General features: G+C 44.2%; 1 protein-coding gene across 2 annotated transcripts; it reads left to right on the top strand.

Annotated features, from left to right (window-relative positions):
- Nucleotides 1–2,350: 2,350 nt before the first annotated feature.
- On the top strand, nt 2,351–3,373 carry FOXB2 (forkhead box B2). Of its 2 annotated transcripts, XM_062513658.1 has the most exons (2): nt 2,351–2,708; nt 2,808–3,373. In XM_062513658.1, the coding sequence occupies exons 1-2, from the start codon at nt 2,351–2,353 to the stop codon at nt 3,371–3,373; spliced, it is 924 nt and encodes a 307-aa protein (XP_062369642.1). The 2 variants fall into 2 exon arrangements, with proteins under 2 accessions (XP_062369642.1, XP_062369641.1); XM_062513657.1 differs by having other exon boundaries at nt 2,351–3,373.
- Nucleotides 3,374–11,522: the final 8,149 nt, after the last annotated feature.

Raw genomic sequence — 11,522 nt, 5'->3', positions numbered from 1 at the left:
TTTAGGGTAGGAGCAGGGAATTTAAATGGCTAGGACAGGATTAAGTGGTAAAACACGAAGAAAATATTTTTGGGAAAAAAATGTACACGTTAGGAAAGATGTTGAAATGTCGGGTCTCGCCATGCGAGTAATACAGAAATTAGCTTCCCAAGATGCACGATGTTAATGTTGCTGCCACCGTGCCTCCTAGCTTCTCAGAAGAAAGTGAATGCTTCAGACAATAACCTGAAACTTTATTTTTTTAAACCACGCGCTTTCTGGGGAAAAGAAAAGCTACTTTCTTTCTCGGCTTGGTAAAATTGAGGGTACTTATTCTGGCTTCTTTACCTTTGATTATGCTTTTCACTTGACTGACCTTGATCAGGTATAAAAACTGTCATGTTAAGTAATGTTACAGATTACTTGAGAGTGGGCTTAAAATTAGTCTTTTCCTTCGCCCCCTGGCAGAGATTATAAGCACATATTTAAAAGCTCTTTTTCTTCCCTCACCTCTTCCTCTTCACCACTTCTACCTGCAACGCCTGACTCGGAGACAGACAAAGAAGTTTGATGTTCAAGCAAACTGCCCCGCAGACAGAAGTGGGATGCAGGGGGCATGGCCGGCCGGGTTCTGCCCCAGCGCTGCTGCAGCCGCCGTACCCGCCTGGTACACACCTCTGCGGGGTCCGACCCAGCGCAACAGCCTGGATGGGCTCAAAAAAAAAAAAAGGGGGGGGGAACTTTTCCATATGTTGTTTTTATATATAATAAGGCTCTTTCAATCCATATAGGCAATACAAGTCGGAGTAATAATTTTAGTGCTGACACCCCTTATAGCATCTCGCTATTTGTGCTCTGATAGGTGCTGATGTTGAGCAGTGTTTCTTCCAACTCTAGCGGCAGCTAAGCAAGCAATCTTCCATTTTTCTCTCTCAAATCTACAGCCTACTCGCTATAAAGCAGTACGTTTGGAGGATAGATATGAATTGTTGCACTGTTCATTGCTTCCTACTAATGAGGTCTAAACCAACACAGGCGCTAAGCACGTCTCTAAGCCTACAGATGATGCCTTGGCTGGTTCTTTACGTATTTTCTATGAGCCGCATCGTGACGAGTATCAAGAATTGACAGTAACGATTTGGAGAGGAGAGCGTAGGATGTTTTGCCTCTCTCTTGTTTTTGTGCTAGTCTTTGCGTAGCTTCTTAAACATAATGACAGGAATGATTAAAAAAAAAAATATTTCAAATGGCCTGTATTTGCCGCTTGCTGCCTCGCGGGGCTAGCTCGGGGGCCGCGGGGTTTGTCCAGGGCGTTTGACCCGACTTGCCGCGGGGACGGGGAAAAACCTCTTCCCACTTTCCATCTCCCTGTGGTGCGGTCCCCTCGAAAGGCCTTCGCCCCTACTGCTAGAAGCTGGGCTGTGCGAGATTGAGGGGTCAAGAAGGAGGACAATGTACAGAGGGGATATGAAAGAGGTGGAGGGGAGCTGGAGTGGGAGAGGTGGGAGGAGGAATCTTTCCTGCTCCGGCCGCCGTTCCCTGCCCTATGGAAAACGGGTCTCGGTCTCATACGGAGTTTCCTCAGCCCCCTGGCTCCACCTCACCCTGATGAGGAGATGTGAGTGAGAGAGGAGCCGGGAGCCGCTTCTCGCTCCTTTTCCGTGAGACGCCAAGTCCCCAAGCGGCTGTCATGTGATAGCAAGAGAGCAGGAACTGCGGGGGTCTCGCGACTCGGGCACCATTACAAAACTGCTCCGGAGCACAAGCCCCGCCAGCAGCCACGGCGGTGGCCGCCCCGCTCGCCTCCTCTCCCCGCCGAATCCCGGAGCTTGCCTCTGCCGCAAACTTTTAAGAGAACAGCAGACTGAGCGGTGAGAGGGATGTTTTTGTTTCCTTCTTTCCTGTCTCTGCAGACGTCCGAGGTAATTTCATGCTCTCGAGCCCTTGGTGCCTGAGGAGCATCAACTCCAACAGAGTGTGCCAGGCGGCAGGGGGGGCAGCCCGGGAGATTCTGCAGCCTCCAGGAGAAAAGCGGGACGCCAGTGGGGGCCGGGACCTCCTTCTGGCACGTAGCCCCCGAGCCCCCGCGGCCTGGGAGGCAGCTGTCTCTCCCTCAGGTTGAGGGGCGGCGAGGCAAGCGCGTCCGGCGGGAAGAGGCTGCTGAAGGAAGCCGTGCACGGAGCTCGCTGGCCGGCCGCCGGGCGATAGCTGTCGTGTGTGGCCCGGGCGGGTGGCGCCCAGGATGTAGAGGCGGCGGCGGGGCAGGACAGAGAAGTCCCTGGATCCTGAGCCCACCGTGCGCGGCATTGAGCGGTGACTAGCCCGGAGCGGCGGGATCGTGCGGCCGCGGGAGTGCTGTGGCGGGGCGGCGATGCCCAGGCCGGGGAAGAGTTCGTACAGCGACCAGAAGCCTCCCTACTCTTACATCTCCCTGACGGCCATGGCTATCCAGCACTCGGCCGAGAAGATGCTGCCCCTGAGCGACATCTACAAGTTCATCATGGAGCGGTTCCCTTACTACCGGGAGCACACCCAGCGCTGGCAGAACTCCCTCCGCCACAACCTCTCTTTCAACGACTGCTTCATCAAGATCCCGCGGCGGCCCGACCAGCCGGGCAAAGGCAGCTTCTGGGCGTTGCACCCGGACTGCGGGGACATGTTTGAGAACGGCAGCTTCCTGCGCCGCCGCAAGCGCTTCAAGGTGCTGCGCCCTGAGCATCACCTGCCCGGCGGCGGCGGCGGCGGGGCGGGCGGCGGCGGTCCCGGCAAGCCCCCGGCGCCTACTCCGCATATGATGCACTACTTCCATCCGCACCCTCCGCCGCCGCCTCCCCCGGGCAAGGTGTCGGGTCTGGCGGGCTCCGACGCGGCCGTGGCTGCGGCCGCTGCCGCTGCCGCTGTGGGAAGGCTGCCGCAGTTCTCGCCCTATGGGAGCAGCCAGCCCTCGGGCTTCAAACATCCCTTCGCCATCGAAAACATCATCGGCAGAGATTACAAGGGTGTGCTGCAGGCCGGCGGGCTACCGCTGGCCTCGGTGATGCACCACCTGGGCTACCCGGTGCCCAGCCAGCTCAGCAGCGTGGTGAGCTCCGTGTGGCCGCACGTGGGGGTGATGGACTCCGTGTCCGGTGTGCCCGTGTCCCCTGACTACGGACCCTTCGGCATGCCCGTGAAGGCGCTCTGCCACCCGCCGGCACAGACCATGCCCGCCGTCCCGGTGCCCATCAAGCCGGCGCCGGCGCTGCCCGCTGCCTCGGCCATCCCTGCTCTGACGGTCGCCGCCTCGCAGATCTGCCCCACCACTTCCCCGGCTGCTGCATCGCTAATGGAACAGGGCGCGAGCAACAACCCCGAGGGCAAGAGCTCCCTCCACTCCGTCCTGGTGCACTCCTAAAGAGCAGGGGCTCGGGGGGAGAGAGGCCCCCACGCTCCCTGCGGGAGAGGACGGGGGGATCCAGAGCATGTGTGAGGAAACCTGATCGATCTCATGACTATACCCCTGCTGGTGTCTGCGTTTATATCGTGTACTATCAGATTATTTGAGAGCCAGGTCTCAGGTAAGATTTTTATCGTCGTTAAATATCATCAGTGGTGGAGAGGCGATGTGCAAAACCACAGACGGGGCCGAAGGAGCTGGATCGGAAGAAAGGGCCGAGAGCGAAGTTCTCCCCGCCACCCCGAGGCACGGGCGGCTAAGCAGCATGCGCTCCCCGCCAAGTCCCTGTGCCGGGGCATTCACCCCGGAGACCCCACGAAACCCGAGCTTCGAGAGGAGAGGTGCTGCAGTCGGCCGGCGAATAGGGAGAGCAGAAGGATAAAACCCCTGTTGAAGTCTTCTTCTCCCTCTTCCACGAGAGACAGGAAACTTCTGCTTCACCGTCCTGTAGATCTTCCTTCGAAAGAGGTGGGCAAAGTGGTTACCTTAAATCCTGGCGAGCTCCGGGGCCCCTCGACATGTAATGCTTGCTGCTTAAAGTGTGATCGTTAAATATTTCGATTAAATAGTGGAAATTTATTGACAACGGCAAGTACGGCGAAGGGTTCCTTTTAACTAAAGATCGCTTGCGCTTCCCCTTCACACTTTTATAATCCATTCTGTAGTCCCTTAGAAAGGACTGAAGCGTGACCTGGCTTCTCAACCTGGGTGTGAATGTCCGAATCCCCTAGTTTCTCATTAAAATAAAAACAGCCCGGCGATTCGTAGACTGTGCTTTTCACCTCACCTTTCACCGCTCACAGACATCACTATTTTGTACGTGTTGCTTGGCGTTTCTTCCACGTGAATGTGAACGCAAAAACCTGCGGGGGAAGGGGGGAGGGCGGGGAGTAAAAGAGGTGGGGGAAAGTGGGGGAAGACAACAGGAAGATGGTTAAAAAATTATTCGGGAAAAGCACTTTACTGAAAACAGATGATAAACGAGAAGTCTGTGCAGAGGGATCAGAAGTCAGAGATCGGAAGTCAGAGAGCGACGTGCTGGGCAGATGATTCCCGGGTGGTTTTTGAATGGTTGCTACCGTACCCTGTACGCCCTGCTGTACACCAATACTCATTAAAGCAAATCCATCCATTTGCTTCTCCTGGTGCTGCTATTTAAAATATTCGCCTTTCACATTGGTTAAGAAACGTGTGCTTGTAGCGTAAGTTTTCGCTCCCTTTCCCAAACTGACAAAAGTATCCAAAAGTTTTCTCGGAGGCAAAACAAGGGGAAGAAAGGAGAAAAAATCTCTTAGAGGTAAATTGCCTGCTACGGAGGCACTGCAGTCTCTGCCCACAGCTCACGGGCGAAGAGCCGGCATATGAGTGTGAGAAGAGAGCACCGGCTCGGAACGCGATCCCACCTGAAGGCAGTTGTAATTTTTCCAGTTTCAGCTGGATCGTACCTACTTCCTTTAGCTTATCCCCTCCTGCCGGGGCACCAACAGTGGACTGAGACCTCAGGTCGCAGTCCCCGCCCCTGGGGAAGGACATCCTGAGACAGGCTGACCCTTCTTGGTGCCAGAGAAATTTGCTAGGAAAAGCAGACCTATTTGGATCTGGGCGCCGTCTCTCCGAAGTTTTCCCCACACAAACTCGTGTTCGACCACTTGAAATTCCCCTGGAACTGTTGAATTTTCAGTTGTTCCCTCTGTTCTAGGCGTGTTTTCACCTTAATTTCAAAAATTATAGAATTCTTAGCATCTAAAAAATACTACTAATAATGTTCTGCTAATGAGATACATGTCGGTACCGTGGTTTGTGAATCAATTTGAAATGAGAATTTCCTGTAAAGCATTGCAACCAGATAAGCTGAGCCAAAAGAAATTATTTAAAAAACAAACAAATAAACAAAAAATACAAAGAAAAAAGAAAAGGGCTTAACAGTTTTTTGCTCTGCTGTTTTCCATCTTAGGCAGAGACCTAAATCAATATTCCCACTGCTAAAACCAAGTTGATTAATAAAAAAAAAAAAAAAAAAGCAGTCTGCCAAATAAATCATGAATAACACTAGTTCTATATGTACTTTAATATATTCCACTGCTCTTGATGTAACCGTTGTGTAGGATTCCAAAGCACATCTCAAGGAACCTTAAGTTTTCCTCTTATATTGGTCAAAGGGGTTAGAGGGATAGAGAATCTGAAAGAAGAGAAGAGGTAATCCTCCTGGGAATTATTCAAACGATTCTGGTGAGTTTTAAAATTCTGAATGACCTTCTAAATTTCACTGGGGGAAAGCTTTTATTTGCTGTGAAGAGGAAGTTGGGGCAGGTGTACCAAAAACAGAGGCAGGGGGCTATCACGACAGGGGAAATTCTGTGATTGGAGGTGAGACCGGCCCGAGTGGTACACGGGGATTTGTGGGGTACCCAGCGAATTGCAGGGCACACAGCAGTCTGCACACAGGGCACTGTGTGCAGCAGGTTTTTCCCACCACAGGGATTTTAGGAAGCAGAGAGTTTAGGCCATGGGTAACTTGCCCAGATGGCTTAGTGTGACTCCCGGTGCAGTGGCCCACACTTCGTATGAACTAAAGATGGTGATATTTTTTGTAGCTTGTACAGTGAAATTTTTAGGGGGTTAGAACCTGCTAATTTCAGATTATCGGGGGGGGGGGGGGGGGGAAATTAATTATTCCAGTTATTTTCTAACTAATTTATACATCTATTTTTCCTTATGCTTAAGTACTTCATCTTTAAACATAACCTTTGCAAAGTTACACAAATTTGCACCAACTAATAATCCCAATACATAAATAAACTCAATTCCAATGCTATTTAAAACCAGATGATAATACAATGGGTAGGGAAATGAAATAGTATAATTTCTTCCAAGCTGAAAAGCAGGTGTAAACTGGTGAAGGGTAAAATTTTTCACTTGACAAATAAAATAGGGAAAGAGCACTGTGCCAACTACTAGTTTGTCTGCTTATGCAAAACCATCTTATCTTCAGATTAAAGTACACATATATTTTGGACAGAAAAGGCAGCTTTTCTGAGTGGGTGCAGGCAGGTTGTTTGTAAGCAGAAGAAACAGATGCAAGGACAGGCAAGCTTAATCTTCATATGGTCAGACTGCCAAAGGCAGAGAAGTAAAATTTATTACTAGAAGAATGGAGGCCTAAGAAAAGGCATTCATTTCACCCCAATATGTTCCTGGCTTATTGTGGCTACCTAATATAGTAATTGTTATGTCTACCCACAGGAAACTATTCCCAACCAAAGCATTGCTTTGTGTATTTTAAGTTCACAGGGCATGCAAATCAAGAAAGAAAAGTAAATGCAGTAAGACTCTTAGAATTAATGTGGTTTATAGCCTAAGCATGATCGCAGTGTTTCAGTGGATATGTTCTGATCTCAGTGATACCTGATACACTATGACAACCAGATCTATAACTGAAATTCTGGACTCCATTGATCCAATTCTGAAATCTCTCTGGACAAAAATCAGTACAGAAAATCTGCTCGGAATTTTGCTGCTGCTGCTTGTGGTAATAGATTTTTCTCTTTATTGTAAGACTTTTAAAAATCATTGTCCTTCAAGTCTGTTTTAAGATAGAGCTTTCCCTATAAGTGCTGGAAATATGTAATAGTTTTAATTTTGAAAAGTAAAATTTCACCTCAGCTTCTGGAGTTTTGCTGAATATATGGTTAGATTAACCATCTTTAATTAGACAAACTAGGTTTAATTTTAGATACCTAATGATAAAGACAAAAAATTGCATCCCATGGGCCTCTGTTCTGGACATATATAAGGATGTAACTACTTAAAGAATCAGTGATCCTGCCTCTTTGCTTATATGATGTGGTCAAAGGGACAGCCTGTGAAGAAAAGGTTAATAGTTAGAGCACTTGGAAACAAGTTCAAGATTACTTCAACTCAAAAGGATTCAGATTCATATCTGTGTATCAAAAAAAAAGGGGAGCTGCAAAATGGCACATGGTGAAAGCTGCTACACAGCAACAAAAAATATAGGGCTCATGAAGTGTCAGATGAGACTCACCGTCTGGGTGTGTCTCTACAAAGGCAGAGTCCAAGTGCCATTGGAGAAAATAGTTTATGGACAAAAAGAGGGAAGTAAGGACAGGAATAAATGGAAAATTTTCAAATCAGAGTGCAAAAGGAACAGGCATTGCATGTCCCAAGAATTCATAATTGTGGTATGCAAAAGGTGAGTTACAGTCAGGAAAGTGACAAATTGTTTGCCAATATTAAGTCATTTAAACTAAAAAAACGAATGGCCAAGAAATTGGGAGCTGCTGAAAGACATCCACACTGCGTTACAGGATAATAAAATCGAAAGTGAAATTAATTACTGACATATGCAAACTGCTAAGCATGGGGGAAAAAATTCTAGTTTTATATACATAATACTAGGTCCTAAACTTTGGATTTTTGTGAAGTTATGATAGGTAGTACTAAGAAAATGTTGGTTTATTAGTCATTAGCTCTGAAAATAGAAAAAATATTGGCAAAAACCCAGAGAACATAACAGAAAATACCATGTCCCTCTTTAAATCTAAAGTAAACTGGAATGCACCAGTGAATTTCTCACACCTGAAATATACCTGAGGTATACATTAAAACTGTCAGGATACAGAGAGAATCAGAGGCGATCAAAAGTACATCTTCTGTACATGTAGCAATCCAATAGCCTTGAATGCTTCTCACAGCACGGAAACCAAGGATATACAGAAATACATGACACAAATTTACAAAATTGCAAATGACCTGGAGAAGGAGGCTGAGGGCACACTTGCTCGTTCTTTCTCTTATATACCAGAACTGTGAGTCTTCAGAAAGGTACAATGCAAACAGAAAGATGGGATACTTCACTCAGCGCACTACTGAGTTAATTGTTGCAGGATGTTCAGGGTGTTAAAATTTCACATGCATTTTAAGAACAAATGGAAAATTCATGAAAGATCACTGAGAATTGATCCACAAAAACTCATTATCTCTTGCTCAGATTTGCTATGCTAATAATATATTGCAGAAAGTATTGTGTCATACTTTTCCTGTCTCACTCTTTCTAGAGCATGCATTATTTGTTTACTGTTGGAGACAGGGCACTAGGATAGATGAACTTCTAAGGTCACCTTTGACAACTGTTCTTCATCAGAGAGAGGATCAAGATTTGTGACTTCCATTTGTAGCTTAGGGTTTGGAATGAAAGAAATTCTTTAATGCTATTTCAGTGTACAGTACGTGAAAGCTGACTGGACATATGCAGAGGTGCATTTGCAAAGAATTCAAACTCCTCATATGTTCTATATGAAAAATATTTTATATGGTTCAGGAATATACAAATTCCTAATTTCAAGGACAGTGCTACATTGATTGGAATAATTTGTTTATTTTATGGTGAAATCAATTTAAACAATTTAAAAGTTTCTGCATGAGAGACTGAACCCCTTTTTTATATTATGCCAGGATAACTGATATTGTAGGCTGCATATAGGTACAAATTTAAATGCTCTCTAAGATGGAGAAGCAACTCAGATATTTGTGTCCTAGTACTGTAATAGTGGTCAGTTTATGTCATGCATGTCTGAAGCATCCACAGTGTTGTGGGCATTTGCAGAAGTGTCAGTGTGTTACTTTTGTCTCTGTCTCCTGGTTTAGTTACAGGACCAGTGAAAAGAAACAGCTTTTTGAAGGAGGAAATAAGTTCTGACAATGGAAAGGACAGCTCTAGTACTGAATTTCAGAGAGTATTAAAAGATACATTTTACTGCGTTTGACATCCAAAATATACCACAGTAACTTGCAATGTTTCTCTAGACTTCACATGGATGCTTAATCTACACTGTGAGAAGTAGTCATTTGCAATGAGATACAAAAATCTGTTTTTAATGCAAAAGGCCTGGGAGAAAGCTCTAAGTTCACATTGTATGGACTGCTTTTATTATGTATTGCTTATTAAAATAATTATTTAACAGTAGATATTAATGACACAATGATGACCGATGATGCTCCAAATTTTTAGGCCAGTCATTTGGAAAAGTATAAACAACTTAATATTCTTTGTCAACTAATCATGTCCCTTGCTGTCAAAAGGGAGATCTTTGGTAGAACACCAGTAAATAAATTGTTAGGGAAAGAGGTCTTCAACGAGTAAGAGATGCTATTTTTTATTATAAGTCTTCAATTTACAAAAAAATAGAATTTTAATTCTGCATACTATACAATGAACTCCCGGTGTGAGTCAGATTTTCCTTTGAGAATGGTCTGAGTAATATGAAGTTCAAACAACTATTAATTATGGATAGAAGTGCATAGAGAATGAAGGAAAATGTGTTTTCATGTAATGCTTGCACCATACAATTGCTACTGGAAAATGATAATTTGCTGAAAAAAATGTAAGAGAAACTTTTTAGTGTAATTGTAGTAGCCATTTGTGTTTTATGAACCTGTTGTTTATCCTGTTGGGATGTGTGATTTGGATTTATCCTCTCCTAAGTCTTGAAATGAGGGTGTTTTTAATCCCCTTGTGGTCTTTTGACTGTGGCTGGTATGAATTTGTACTATAACAGATTAATAAACATACAAATTATTGTGATAATTCATATGCTTAATAAAATATATGGTTGAAACTGGTAGGTGTTTCCATCTTTTTAAACTGATTATTACTGACTGATTATGAAAAACTTTCCTGGTACACAGAAAAAAGATGCAATATGATGTGCTGCATTGCTGGCTGATTATTACTGTACACAAAATTTGAAGTTGAATGGGACTGTTGGCATAAGACCTAGAAAAAGAATTATTGCTTCCTCAAGTATTTGTGATAAAGAAAAGAACCATAGATGGAAAAACATGATATCTCTTCAAAGTTAAGTTACACCAATTACACCAGTAAAACAGATAACAAGTGAATTGAAATCCTTACTAAGGCTATGGTATCTTTACATTATAGCTGTTTATAAGCTTTCTTAAAAATGGGAAATGCCAAATTTCAACTTTGTTGAAAACAAATAAACATGTTGAAAACATGGGCTTCAATTTGGGGTCAAAGTCATATTGCTGCAGATTTTAAATTTCAATATATTTGCTGTTTGCAAAGGTGCCTCTGTGCCACCAGCATATTTCATCAGCAAATCTCCAGACAAATGAAGAGAAAATATATGGACAAACATTAATGTATTAGGCTGAGGAATTGTAAAGGAAAGAATAACAAATATAAGCATAAAATGGGGTTAATAAAACTTGCAGGCATCAAATGCAAGCTACTATGAAACAACTTGATATTTTTCTCTGGTAACTAATTTTTAGTGAAAATACAGGTAGTGCAACAATCTGAATATTGAACAGAGTTTCAGTGAAGAGCTTAGTATGATGGTACCTGGCAAATCATGAGTGTATCTTGAGGAAGACTAAAACCTTGTACAAAAGCTGACTATACACTGAAATAGTGTGAAATTAGGTAACATAAATTTATGCATTTTAGGTCTTATAACAAAGGTATCTGAGGAGACTTGCAAGATACAAGTAACTCACAAGATTCCCTTCACTAACAAAAGAGCAGAAAACTGATTGAATATGCAGGAATATGAATGAAGGTCAAGCAAAAACCTGGAGGTTCTCATGGGTTCATAATACCTTTAGGATACATACAGTGCTCTTACTGTCCCCTCCATTTCTTCCTTACTTACACAGTACTTTTTAAATTTACTGCTCTATTTTTTTACTACTCTGAGTTTTCTTAATTTCTTATTATAAGCCCAGAACCTGTGTTCTCCGGGTTTGACTGTGAATTTCTTCTCAGTTCTAGAATATGAAATTCCCTATTTCTTGTGATATGGTATGATTTTATGCCATTCTTCAGTAACTGAAACTCTACAGTTTTTTCAGGGAGGATTTTTTTTTATAGAGAAGTTAAGCTTGCTGTCAATATATTCAATTTTATTAATATTCTTGAGAGGCATCACAAACATACATTTCTCCCAGGCAGGAATCAGAAAACTGATAAATTCAATCACATTCCTCTGATCTGCTGAAAATGAAAATTGTCTCCCTGTTTGGAATGCCATGAAAAACAGTGGGACTACATTAGTGGCAGTGATTC

Source organism: Cinclus cinclus, chromosome Z (assembly GCF_963662255.1).
Source record: "Cinclus cinclus chromosome Z, bCinCin1.1, whole genome shotgun sequence".
Lineage (NCBI taxonomy): Eukaryota > Metazoa > Chordata > Aves > Passeriformes > Cinclidae > Cinclus > Cinclus cinclus.
Note: the sequence above shows the minus strand (reverse complement) of the source record. Positions and strands in the feature narration are given on the sequence as shown.

What these genes read in the sequence shown, in the direction of transcription:
- FOXB2 (XM_062513657.1), top strand. Translation starts at nt 2,351, where the DNA reads ATGCCCAGGCCGGGGAAGAGTTCGTACAGCGACCAGAAGCCTCCCTAC.